At 37.3% G+C, this 14618-nt stretch overlaps 1 protein-coding gene across 1 annotated transcript; it reads right to left on the bottom strand.

Moving 5' to 3' along the window:
- Window positions 1-12085: 12085 nt before the first annotated feature.
- LOC120861041 (olfactory receptor 4F3/4F16/4F29-like) lies at window positions 12086-13060 on the bottom strand. The gene has a single exon (XM_040236728.1). It carries the CDS (start codon window positions 13058-13060, stop codon window positions 12086-12088), a length of 975 nt encoding a protein of 324 aa, XP_040092662.1.
- Between the last annotated feature and the right edge of the window lie 1558 nt (window positions 13061-14618).

Genomic DNA, 14618 nt, shown 5'->3' with positions numbered 1-14618 from the left:
TAAACACTTTTTATTACTAATGACATCTTCTTTCTTAACTCTTTTAAACATGTTAATAGTTGTCTGGTCTTCTTAAGTATCTACACATTATTTCTATTTCCTTAACATTCTAATCAATCTTGGTGAAAAAGGTTAATAAGAGTATATCTAATCATAAATATAATACAATTATTTCCTGAAACTTGCATGACATACTTCTATTTATTCTGATCTCATATTGACTTTAGAAAACATTAATATTGTATATATTATATTTTATAGCTGTGCTATACACTCTAAAAATAAAATACAATTGTAAGAATATCATTATTCCTCATGGTTAACCATATAAGTTATAAACTCTTCTGAATTAAGAATGTTCCTACTCTCACATAATTTCAAGTAGAACAATTTCCTCAAGTTGTGACCTACCATAAATGCTGTTTTTTAATCATGTTTTATTAATAATTTCCTACAGGAGGCAAATACCAAAATTTATGACATTAATTTCCTCCTTGTAAAAGTTTACAAACTCTAAAAAATCTTTCATATTTTTTGTTGCACAATAGCAAGACAGAGCATAGAAAGGAGGAATATGATCCATGTTTTACAGATAAGAAACTAAGGACTGAAAGAGATTAAATTAATTGCCTAATTTTACTCAGCTAAGTGTCCAATTCAAACCCAATTCTTGCCATTGTTTTAAAAATGCAAGTGGATTAAAAAGTACTTGAAGAAGTGTCAAAATTTTAACAGTTGTTTTCTAGGAAGGGACTATGGGTGATAAATTTTCTATTTTGCACATGTTTTTGTCTTTAAAGAAAAATTATTAATTTAAAAAACAAAGCTGACTCCAGAGCCCAGGATTTTTCACTATACTATTCCATAAGTCACTAACAAAGTAACTTCAAGGGTGTGAGGAAGTAGCTTTTACTTCCCAGGTACTTGACAGGCAAATGGGCTGCCTGCAAAGACTTGACAGGCAGAGGGTCTTTGGTGTCTGCCACCTCATCTCCAGCTCCTCTACCATCTCTTGTCATACTGCCTTCTGCTCCTGCTCATTATCTACTTCTCTCAGACAGTCCCTGACTGTCCAAGACCTCCACCTATGACAACCTCACCAAGATCTAGTCTCTCCCAAGTTCCTGGCCCCCAAAGCATCCCTTCCAGAGCTTTTTCAATTAAACCATTTACATGTTGAGTCATTTCAATGTAGTCACCTAGTTTTATATAAAACCCAACTCTAATTACTCTCTTAAAATTTTTATTTCAGTTAGGTACATCCCTAATTGTGACATGCTTCCTGAGTATTCCAAGCTGCTACAATTCTACCACTTTTAGGGGGCAGGGGACTACGCAGCATGTGGGATCTTAGCTCCTTGACCAGGGGTTGAACCCAAGTCACTTGCAGTGGAGGCAGAGTCTTAAACACTGGGCCATAGGAGAAATCCCACAACTCTCCCACTTTTAACTTGCCCTGCTTACACACCAGAAAGAGACATTAATGACACCCAATTTATGCTATATTGTCTATACCTAATCTTAGTTTGCCATGGTGAAGTTTTCACATGAGAATTTTAGTTTAAGACATCAAGAACAACACAAATGAATTTTCTCTGAATTCTGGAAATTACTCATATCTGGTGATGAAAATGTTACTAATCCTATTTGCAAAGAACCAGAACTCTCTCTTACCTGAGTTAGACCAAAGAACTGATTTTCCTCAAATGGTAGATCAAGTCCCTCCAAATTGTGTGAGACGATAGAAACTTCCATTATATATTAGCCATAATTTCTAAGAGAAAAGTAAGAATTAGTGTGATGGATTCTGGGTACCAAATGACAGAAATTGAGAGTTTATAAAACACAGAAACTGAAAACATCACTTAGGAATTTGCCATGAAAAACTAAAAGGAAATAGAGAATTGGGGAATAAAAAGGAATAAGACATGGAAAAGATGAAAGCACCATGCTTTTCCTCCTGCCAAGAACACCCTCTTCTAGTCAAAATCCCACCCTTCATTCACCACCCAGTTGAGTGTCATCTCCCCCATGCCATTAGCAAAAGTCAAAGAGTTATTCATTTTGAAAGTCTTTTCCATGCCCTAAAATCTTCCCCAATACTCTTAACAAGAGTCATAGTTTTATTCATCTTGATGCTCCTTTTCATGCATTGCCCAGAATACATATGTAACAAATATGTCAAATAACAATAAAACCATAGATTAAGTTAAAAGAAGTAGGGAGATTACAGAGAAACCACTGGAGAGAGATTCAAAGATAAGTCGGATTAATTTTGGACTTGCTAAATAGTAAAACATTTGTTTTGCATATACTTTGCATGATAGTGCTTGAAATAGGAGCATTTTTCTAGATTCAGGAAAGGATAGTTTCACTCTGACTGAGATTGTAAAACTTTCTGAAACAAAGAACTTAATATTGTTTATCTCAAGTAAAAAAAAAAAATTCTAATTAGCATGTGGTGGCCAAGTGTTGGTGGGAATCTTGGGAATAGCCAGTCTTTCACTGATTGGATTTTCCTGGGAATTATGCCTCAGAGTCCATCCTGATTTTCACCTGGGGAATAAAAAGAACAAAAGAACAGAGAAAAGAAAGTAGATTCTTAGTACCCAATTTAATGATGGCTTAGATTGATGTGCTGAAACATTTTTGCTTTAAAAGGAGACAATTCAGTAAGTATAAAGAAACCCAACACTTTAGAATGCTTGAGATTCAGCAGGAAATGGAAAGAGTATTAGTCTACTCTAGTACTACCTAGATGTTTTATGGCAAAAACACTCTTCGATGAAAACTAGGAGGTAACAGCAAATGAGAAATCAGAGAACATAACTTTACTTCAGCAATTTTGGCTCTCTACATGCCCTTCAGTCCCATGAGACTAAAAATCTAGGATCCTAGACTACATACATTTTTTCATGAGAGTGTTGTCAAGTTCAAAACTGTTAATAACTAAAGAATAAGAGGAATTGTTATGCAGAAAGTTTTGAAAATATACACCCTTTCCAAATAGGTACCCTTCCTTGACCACATCTTATAAAAGAGGTTCTTATATAGTTTTATCTTATTATTCTATAATATTTTCTTTTGCTTCAATTCCCACCATCCTTCTTCAGGTAATATTGTGTATGCTAAGTCTCTTTAGTCATGTCCAACTCTTTGTGACCCCGTGGACTATAATCCTTTGTCCATAGGATTCTCCAGGCAGGAATACCGGAGTGGGTTACCATTCCCTCCTCCAGGGGATCTTCCTAATCCAGGGATCAAATCCATATCTCTTAAATCTACCTGCACTGGCAGGTGGGTTTTTTACCACTAGCACCACCTGGGAAGCCCCTAGGTACTACTGCTTCATATTAACTCTCAGAAAGAATTATAATCAATTACTACCATACTTCCACCATACCCATCACCTGATCAGTAAATGCTGGCAAGCAGCAGTATGCAATGCAAAACATATAGTCAATATTTAACAAATATTCATTTTAAAAATATGCTTGACTAGTTTTTCTGATGTACTTAAAATAATTTTTATAAATAATCAATATACCCAAATGGTTCATGCCTCATAAACATAACTGTTACTATGACCAGCTGTTATAAGAATTCAGTGAACTAAAGATATTGTAAGCTTTATGTATTTGTAGGGAATATCAAAACAGATCTTAAAAATGCTTCTATGTGATATTTATAATACACAGATCTAAAAACATGCAGATAGAGAAATTTAATAGGAAATAATTAAATATCACAAAACCCTACTAGCACGGTTATATCTATATCAGACAATATATGTTAATTCAAAAGGCTTTATTAGGAGCAGAGAGTGCTACTGCATAATAAAACTTCAATTCACCAAGAATATTATAAATTTGTATAAAACTAATATCATAGTCTCAAAATATATCAAGCAAAAATTGATTAAATACAACATTCTTACAAACACAATAGAAAATATCAATACATACCTTACACACCAACTATAAATCAAATCAACAACAAAAAAAGGCAATGCTATGGAGTTGAACAATTATGCTGTGTCCATCAACAGATGAATGGATAAAGAAAAGGTACCTTTTGTGTATATATAAAGTGGAGTCGCTCAGTCATGTCCAACTCTTTGTGACCCCATGGACTGCAGCCTACCAGGCTCCTCCATCCATGGGATTCTCCAGGCAAGAATACTGGAGTGGGTAGCCATTGCCTTCTCCAGGGAATCTTCCCAACCCAGGGATTGAACCCAGGTCTCCCACATTGCAGACAGACGCTTTAACCTCTGAGCCACGAGAGAAGCCCTGCTGCTATGCATATATATATATATGAAGTGAGATATATATATATATATATAACAGAATATTACTAAGCCATAGACAGGGAATGAAATAATGCCATTTTTAGCAACTTGGATGGACCTAGAGGTTATTATGGGCTTCCCCAGTGACTCAGCTGTAAAGAATCTACACACAATGCAGGAAGATGCAGGGAACTCAAGTTCAATCCCTGGGTCAGGAAGATCCCCTGGAGGAGGGCATGGCAGCCCACTCCAGTACTCTTGCCTGGAAAATCCCGTGGACAGAGGAGCCTGATAGGCTACAGTCCATAGGGTCGCAGTCAGACATGACTGACACAACTGAGCATGAGCATGAGGGATTATTTTGGTAAAGTGAAATAAGTCACACAGAGAAAGACACATATTATATGATATCACTTACATGTGGAATTTAGAAAAATAGTAAAAATGAACTTATTTCCAAAAAAGATTCAGACCTAGAAAACAAACTTACTTAGCAAAGAGGAAAGGGGAGAAATAAAGTAGGAGCAGGGAATTAGCAGGCACACACTACCACACTGAAATAGATATGCAACAAGGACTTATAGTATAGCTCAGAGAAATAGATTCAATATCTTATAATAAACTATAGTGGAATAGAATTTTAAAAGAATATAGATATATATTGTTGTTGACTGATCGGACTCAGTCATGTCCAACTCTTTGCAACCCCATGGATTGCAGGACCTGTCCAACATCAACTTCTGGAGCTTACTCAAACTTATGTGTATAGAGTCGGTGATGCCATCCAACCATCTCATCCTCTGTCATCCCCTTCTCCTCCTGCCTTCAATCTTTCCCAGCATCAGGGTCTTTTCAAATGAGTCACTTCTTTGCATCAGGTGGCCAAAGGATTGGAGCTTCAGTTTCAGCATCAGTCCTTCCAACGAATATTTAGGACTGATTTCCTTTAGTCCTCGTTGGATCTCCTTGCAATTCAAGGGATTCTCAAGAGTCCTTTTAAACAACACAATTCTTTGGTGCTTAGCCTTCTTCACAGTCCAACTCTCAAATCCATACATGACTACTGGAAAAACCATAGCTTTGACTAAACAGACCTTTGTCAGCAAAGGAATGTCTCTGCTTTTTAATATGCTATCTAGGTTGGTCATAACTTTCCTTCCAAGGAGTAAGCGTCTTTTAATTTCATGAATGCAGTCACCATCTGCAGTGATTTTGGAGCCCCCAAAAATAAAGTCTGTCACTGTTTCCATTGTTTCCCCATATATTTGCCATGAAGTGATGGGACCAGATGCCATGATCTTCGTTTTCTGCATGTTGAGCTTTAAGCCAACTTTTTCACTCTCCTCTTACACTTTCATCAAGAGGCTTTTTAGTTCCTCTTCACTTTCTGCCATAAGGGTGGTGTCATCTGCATATCTGAGGTTATTGATATTTCTCCCAGAAATCTTAATTCCAGCTTGTGTTTCTACCAGCCCATGGTTTCTCATGATGTACTCTGCATAGAAGTTAAATATGCAGGGTGACAATATACATCCTTGACGTACTCCTTTTCCTATTTGGAACCAGTCTGTTGTTCCATGTCCAGTTCTAACCATTGCTTCCTGACCCGCATATAGGTTTCTCAAGAGGCAGGTCATGTGGTTTGGTATTCCCATCTCTTTCAGAATTTTCCACAGTTTATTGTGGTCCACACAGTCAAAGGCCTTGGCATAGTCAATAAAGCAGAAATAAATATTTTTCTGGAACTCTCTTGCTTTTTTGATGATCCAGCAGATGTGGCAATTTGATCTCTGGTTCCTCTGCCTTTTCTAAAACCAGCTAGAACATCTGGAAGTTCATGGTTCACGTACTGCTGAAGCCTGGCTTGCAGAATTTGCTGGAGCAGCCATGAAAAGATACCCCACATCCAAGGTAAGAGAAACCCAAGTAAGATGGTAGGTGTTGTGAGAGGGCATCAGAGGGCAGACACACTGAAACCATAATCACAGAAAACTAGCCAATCTGATCACACGGACCACAACCTTGTCTAACTCAATGAAACTAAGCCATACGCTGTGGAGCCACCCAAGATGGGCAGGCATGGTGGAGAGGTCTGACAGAATGTGGTCCACTGGAGAAGGGAATGGCAAACCACTTCAGTTTTCTTGCCTTGAGAACTCCATGAACAGTGTGAAAAGGCAAAATGATAGGATACTGAAAAAGGAACTCCCTCGGTCAGTAGGTGCCCAATATGCTAGTGGAGATCAGTGGAGAAATAACTCCAGAAAGAATGAAGGGATGGAGCCAAAGCAAAAACAATACCCAGTTGTGGATGTGACTGGTGATAGAAGCAAGGTCCGATGCTGTAAAGAGCAATATTGCATAGGAACCTGGAATGTCAGGTCCATGAAAAGTGAAAGTGAAGTCATTCAGTCATGTTCAACTCTTTGAGACCCCGTGGACTGTAGCCCACCAGGCTCCTCCTCCCATGGGATTCTCGAGGCAAGAATACTGGAGTGGGTTGCTGTTTCCTTCTCCAAGGGATCTTCCCGACCCAGGGATCAAACCCAGATCTTCTGCATTGCAGGCAGATGCTTTAACCTCTGAGCCACCAGGGAAGTCCCATGAATCAAGGCAAATTGGAAGTGGACAAACAGGAGATGGCAAGAGTGAACGTCGACATTCTAGGAATTAGCAAACTAAAATGGACTGGAATGGGTGAGTTTGACTCAGATGACCGTTATATATCTACTACTGCAGGCAGGAATTCCTTAGAAGAAATGGAGTAGCCATCATGGTCAACAAAAGAGTCCAAAATGCAGTATTTGGAGGCAATCTCAAAAACAACAGAATGATCTGTCCATTTCCAAGGCAAATAATTCAGTATCACAGTAATCCAAGTCTATGCCCCAACCAGTAACACTGAAGAGGCTGAAGTTGAATGGTTCTATGAAGATCTTCAAGACCTTTTAGAACTAACACCCAAAAAAGATGTTCTTTTCATTATAGGGGACTGGAATGCAAAAGTAGGAAGTCAAGAAACACCTGGAGCAACAAGCAAATTTGGCCTTGGAATGCGGAATGAAGCAGGGCAAAGACTAATAGAGCTTTGCCAAGAGAACACACTCGTCATAGCAAACACCCTCTTCCAACAACACAAGAGAAGACTCTACACATGGACATCACCAGATGGTCAACACCAAAATCAGATTGATTATATTCTTTGCAGCCAAAGATGGAGAAGCTCTATACAGTCAACAAAAACAAGACTGGGAGCTGACTGTGGCTCAGATCATGAACTCCTTATTGCCAAATGCAGACTTAAATTGAAGAAAGTAGGGAAAACCACTAGACCATTCAGGTATGACCTAAATTAAATTCCTTATGATTATACAGTGGAAGTGAGAAATAGATTTAATGGACTAGATCCAATAGACAGAGTGCTTGATGAACTATGGATGGAGGTTCATGACATTGTACAGGAGACAGGGATCAAGACCATCTCCATGGAAAAGAAATGCAAAAAGGCAAACTGGTTGTCTGAGGAGGCCTTACAAATAGCTGTGAAAAGAAGAGAAGCAAAAAGCAAAGGAGAAAAGGAAAGATATAAGCATCTGAATGCAGAGTTCCAAAGAATAGCAAGGAGAGATAAGAAAGCCTTCCTCAGCGATCAATGCAAAAAAATAGAGGAAAACAACTGAATGGGAAAGACTAGAGATCTCTTCAAGAAAATTAGAGATACCAAGGACGCATTTCATGCAAAGATGGGCTCTATAAAGGACAGAAATGGTATGGACCTAACAGAAGCAGAAGATATATATTATATATTTTATATATTGTATAATATATATACATTATATAATAGAAGGTGGCAAGAATACACAGAAGAACTGTACAAAAAAGAGCTTCACGACCCAGATAATCATGATGGTGTGATCACTCACCTAGAGCCAGACATCCTGGAATGTGAAGTCAAGTGGGCCTTAGAAAGCATCACTACGAACAAAGCTAGTGGAGGCGATGGAATTCCAGTTGAGCTATTTCAAATCCTGAAAGATGATGCTGTGAAAGAGCCACACTCAATATGCCAGCAAATTTGGAAAACTCAGCAGTGGCCCCAGGACTGGAAAAGGTCAGTTTTCATTCCAATCCCAAAGAAAGGCAATGCCAAAGAATGCTCAAACTGCCACACAGTTGTACTCATCTCACACGCTAGTAAAGTAATGCTCAGTTACCACATAGCCACCAAGAACTACATGGTAGAAGTATATACATCAGCATGAAAAGCTTTACATATTGTATTGTTAAATGAGTTGTGCAATAGTGTGATATTACTTTGTATAATTTGTAAATGCATGCTAAGTCACTTCAGTCATGTCAGACTCTTTGCGACCTTGTGGATTGTAGCCAGCCAGGCTCCGCTGTGGGATTCTCCACTCAATAATACTGGAGTGGGCTGCCATGCCCTCCTCCAGGGGATCTTCCTGACCCAGGGATCAAACCCCTGACTGCTGCATTGGCAGGTGGATTCTTTACCACTAGCACCATGTGGGAAGCCCAAATGCATAAATAAATATCTCAAAAGAAACAACAAAATTTTAACTATTAGGTTTGAGTGGGATTGTTTCTGGTGACTTTTTTCCTTTTCTTCTTTGTGATTATCTATATGTAAGCTATAAATGTACTTTAGACTCCACTAGTTTGTTATCCTGAAAAAGTTAACACAAAATGTTTGTGGTAAATCTATCAGATTTTCCCATTCTTTTCCATTCCTTGTGATTCAGAAGGAAAGAGTTTTTCTTTCTCCTTCTCAGCATTTATTTATCATTGCTCTTTGCACAAATAATTGTTGACTTCCTACTCTAAGTCAGGCAAATATTACTGACTTCCTGCTATAAAATTGGTAGCCCTCTAGGTACAAAGGGCTTCCCAGTTGGCACTAGTGGTAAACAACCCTCCTGCCAGTGCATGAGACTTAAGAGACATGGGTTTGATCCCTGGGTCAGAAAGATCCCATGGAGGAGGGCAGGACAACCCACTCCAGTATTCTTGCCTGGAGAATCCCATGGACAAAAGACCCTGGTGGGCTACAGTTCATAGGGTCACACAGAGTTGAACATGACTGAAGTGACTTAGCATGGATGCACGCTAGGTACAAATAACAAAAATTCTTACTTTGTGATTTATGGACCTTTCTTTCCAATGGGAGAAAAGAAACTAACAAAGTAAACTCTCAAATAGATTTTTTTAAAAGTCATGAAGATATTAAACAAAGCATATGGTAGAGAATAATAGAGTAGTAAGGCAAAAGAGAACTTCCTTAGATAAGAAGTGTTTTTCTGGTGTTGGCCTTCAAGCTGATATCTGATCGATGAGAAGGAACCAGCCCTACATTTACCTAGGCAAAACTCTCCACAAGTGAAGTGAAGGGCCAGTGTACAGGTTTCAGACCATGAGCTTGGTATACTCAAGCAACAAAGTCCAAAATGGCTAAGAAGAAGGAAAAGGCTCAATGAAGTTGGCAGGGTCAAGTCTTTTCAGGCTTCTGGACCCTGGTTAGGCAACAAGGTAGAATAGGTATCCATACTCCGTCATGCTGTGGCATCAGTCTACCCTTAGCCTTCAGAGCTCTCCAGGAGCGTCTCTCCTTCCCAAGGCATGCACTTACCTAAGAAGATGAGTCAGCATGACTTCTAACTCCATTCCATAATGTTCACAAGGTCATGAATCCTCTCTACGCAAACCTTTTTATTCAGTCTGCCCACCCTACTACACTCCTTACTTACTTGCGATGATTTTTGCCTCAGAGATCCATTGTCCCTTCCTAAAATTAAGTTGTATTCTTCTAGCACAGTTTTATACAGCTCCTGACACAAGATTAAGATACAGCAAATATTCAGTATGTTTTCTGATTAATTGAATTTCTATTTATGTAACTTTTTGCATAAGCTAGTCTGCTTGATGATTTCTTCCAGAACATTAAAAAACACCATAAAAAATAATGAGGAAGGATATATATATATATGTATATACACAATGACATACAACTCAACCACAAAAAAGAATGAAATATTGCCATTTGCAGCAACATAAATGGACTTAAAAAATATGCTTAGTGAAATGTCAGAGAGAGACAACTACAACATGATATCACTTATATATGGTCTAAAAATAATACAAATGAATCTGTATACAAAGCAGAAATAGACTCACAGACATAAAAAACAAATTTATGGTACCAAAGAGGAGAGGAGGAATAAATTAGAATTATGAGATTAAGAGATACAAAAAATACTATACAAGAATAAATAAGCAATGAGGATTTACTGTATAGCACAGGGAAATATACTCAATATCTTATAATAACCTATAATGGAAGATAATCAGAAAAAATAACTATGCTATACATCTGAAACTAACATAATATTGTAAATCAACTCTACTCCAGTTAAATAATAAAAACAATCTTTCCTTTAAAAAAAAGAACAGTGAGATACTCTTTGAAAACTTACTTATACTATTTCTGAATGGTATATTTATTTTTTAATAATTACATGCAACAATTTAACACATGGAAAGTTTAATATATTTCTTCATTATACAGTTTAATAATAGATTTTCTTTTTATTTCTTCATTTATACAGTTTTATAATAAATTTTTTTGTAAATTTCTATAAATTTATATATAATTCTATAAATAAAATTCTACCCTTTGTTTTACTTAGTTATTAGCCTCATTCTCATAATATAGATATATTTTCCTTTTTAATTCAGTATTGCCTCTTATCTACAAAATATTCAATCCATTTATAATCACTTAGTCTCACATAGTTATCATTGTCATATAAAAATACTGACTCTTGTTTAGGAAAAATCATAAATACTGAGGAGTAGATATTTACATGACCAGGTCTCAAAACATTTGATTAATTAATAATATTAATGCCTCCTGAGTTGTCACTCTATGAGTTATCCAAAATTTAATATTCCAATCCTAACTAAATTTAAAAACCTTATTATTAATTAAATCTGAGTGTGGATGGCAAAATTCAGATGTTAGAAGCCTCAAATTCTCAAAGCTTTGTAGGCAGTTTTCTTTTTATGTTTTGTTTTTTCTTCTGGGTATATAGACACTGAGAAACACAAAGGGCTTGAAGAGCGGTACATATGTATACCAGAAGAGCTACATCTTTGAGAATTGCTACCTAAGAGAAGAATATCCAACATTTTGTTTTAATAGAAAATGTGCCCATTTATGAGACATGAGCCTTTACCAACATCTATAATAACAACTAATAAGGACGTTATATTCCAGGACTGAATTTACTGTGCGTGTGTGTTCAGTCACCTTAGTCATGCCCGCCTCTTTGCAACACTATGGACTGTAGCCCACCAGACCCCTCTGTCCATGGGTTGCCATGCCCTCCTCCTAGTGGATATTCCCAACTCAGGAATTGAACCTGCATCTCCTTCATTGCAGGCAGATTCTCAACGCTGAGCTACCGGAGAAGCCCGCTGAATTTACTACTCCCTAACATTTTCAGATTCCTTAGAGTAAGTGTCCCTATGAAAAACTGACCAGCTCAGAACAGAATCCCTGAGGAGAGGTTTCACAGTGGATACTGAAAATCTTAAATACACTGAAAAGATTTATGAAACATCTTCCCAACCCAGGGATCAAACCCGTATCTCCTGCTTACAGGCAGATTCTTTACCACTGAGCCACCAGGGAAGTCCAAACAACATCATTAAATACATTGAAAATATATATGAAAAGTGTAATTAAAAGAGGAAAATTTCCAAGAATAGTCAAGATCAATCTGAATTTCTTGAATTGTGCATGAAAAAACTCTTCTTAAAACTTAAAACCTTACCAAAGAGTCTCCTCATTGCCATCTTCATCTCCTTATTTCTAAGTGTGTAGATAATAGGATTCATAAAAGGAGTAATAAGAGCATCAAAGATGGCTAAAAATTTATCTATGGGTAAGGTAGGGAATGGCCACACATAGACAATAATGCAAGGGCCAAAGAAAAAAACTACCACAGTGATGTGAGCTGAGAGGGTAGAAAGGGCCTTGGATGAACCACCGGAAGAGTGTTTGCGAACCGTGACCAGGATGAAGATGTAAGACATGATCAGGATACAGAAGGTGCCCATGGAGATGAAGCCACTGTTGGCAGTGACCAGAAACTCCAGGCTATACGTGTCTGTGCATGCAAGTTTGATGAACCAAGGAAAATCACAGTAAAAGCTATCCATTTCATTGGGGCCACAAAAGGGTAAGTTGACAACAAAAGCCAGCTGGGCCACAGAGTGGATGAGTCCAATGATCCAAGCAACAGCCAGAAGAGAAGAGCACCTTCTTAGGCTCATGATGGTCAGGTAGTGGAGCGGCTTACAGATAGCAACGTACCGGTCATAGGCCATGACTATGAGCAGCACCATCTCTGCACCCCCAACAGTGTGAATAAAGAACATCTGAGTGGTGCAGCCTCTCAAGGAGATGACTTTGTGTCTTCTGAAAAGGTCCGAAATCATCTTTGGGGTTGCAATGCTGGAAACACCTGTGTCAATGAAGGAGAGATTGGCCAACAAAAAGTACATGGGCGAATGTAAATGGTGGTCTGAGAGAATTGTGAGCACAATGAGAAGGTTTCCCAACATACTCGCTATATAAAATACTGTGAAACATAGAAAAAGAAGAATCTGGATCTCCCAAGAACTGGTGAGTCCCTGCAGCAAAAATTCAGACACCGCTGAGCGATTTCCTCCATCCATCAACTTCATGCACAAGGCTGACCCTGAGGTTAACGGAAGAGCATAAGAAGGAAACAGACATAATTAGTAAGTTGGAAAGAAAGTCCTTGCAAAAATGTCAGAAACTAAAGATCATCTTGCCATTGTACAAAGTTACTTAGAGCTTACACAGTACAAGTATAACAAAAAGCCAGAATCAGAAATGTCCCCCGCATAAATCTTTGGTGTCATTTGATCATGTACCTCAAATCTAGTTTGGGCTTTAGTGTCTAATCAAGAAGGGGGAGTGTAGAAAAAGGCACCTAAGAATTTAAAAAGAAGTGAGTCATGGGACTTTTCTGGTGGTCCAGTGGTTAAGACCTTGTGCTTCTACTGCAGGGAGTATGGGTTCAATCCTTAGTCAGGAAACGAAGATCCTGCAAGCTGCACGGTGCAGCCAAAATAATAATAATAATAATTTTTAGATAAAGTTGACTCAGGAAATTGAGATTTGTACTTCCAAGTTTCTCTACTGAAATATGCCACAGAATGAAAACATGTACAAAAAGATACAGAAAATTGTCTGGAGAGGTGCTCTAATTTATTCTTTATAATTCTGCCTGATTCAGTGTGGATAGACCACAATTTATTTACTAATTTCCCTATTAATAAGCATTTACCCAGCTTGCCATTTTGGGGGCCCAACAAACAATGCTGCAAATATCTTTATGTTTGCATCCTTTATGTCTTTGCATCCTTTGTATCTTTATGTATGCCATCCTTTTGTACTATTTTCCTTTCACAGCATGAATTCTCAGGATGTGATTACTGACACATCCTGAGTACTTATATTTTTAATTTGTGTAGGTTTGCCTGATTGCTTTCCCAAAAGGCTGTAATAAGACATATTTCCACAAAAATAAATGTTAACACTTTTTTAATTGTTGCCAGTATACTGGGTATAAAGTGATAGCTCTTTGTTACCCTAAATATTCATTCCCTGACAACCAATAAATTTGAACATGTTTTCCTGCAATTTAGATTTGGTCTTTTGTGAATTACTGTTCCATGTATTTTCCTATTTCTTATTGTGCTTTTTCTTGTCATTTGTAAGAGCTCTTTTTATATTGTAGATGTTAAGTTTTTGTCATTTTTTATATTTTTAAATCAATTATCTATTATTTGTTTATAATTTCTTTGGCTATTCCCATGTTTTTAGTTGTTATATGATTAAATACAGCTGTTACTTGACTTATAGCTACTGAATTTAGTCTTGTTAAGATCTCCCTCACTCCTGGATCATACAACTACACCCTTAGATTTTCTTTCAACATTTCATTGTTTTTTGTTTTTTATTTAGTACTGTGCTCTATTACTTTTACATATGTTTAAAAATATAAGTCCACTTTTAATTTCTTCCAGGTATAATAGAATTGTAATGGCACTATGTGTTAGGTGGCCCATTCTTTTCCCAATGAATTTAATTATCATTTTTGCATTTTGCTAAATTTTCAGATAATTTTGACTCTGTTTCTAAATTCTTTATTCTGTTTCCACTGATATATTTATCTACATCTGTAGAAATATCAGAGTATTTCAAAACTGTGGC

The sequence above is a fragment of the Oryx dammah genome, unplaced genomic scaffold, assembly GCF_014754425.2.
Source record: "Oryx dammah isolate SB20612 unplaced genomic scaffold, SCBI_Odam_1.1 HiC_scaffold_11213, whole genome shotgun sequence".
Classification (NCBI taxonomy): domain Eukaryota; kingdom Metazoa; phylum Chordata; class Mammalia; order Artiodactyla; family Bovidae; genus Oryx; species Oryx dammah.
The sequence above is the reverse complement of the archived record's forward strand: the minus strand, read 5'-3'. Positions and strand labels throughout refer to the sequence as shown.

Bases quoted from the DNA above. Each gene is read 5' to 3' on its own strand.
- LOC120861041 (XM_040236728.1), bottom strand. From the start codon at position 13,060: ATGAAGTTGATGGATGGAGGAAATCGCTCAGCGGTGTCTGAATTTTTG.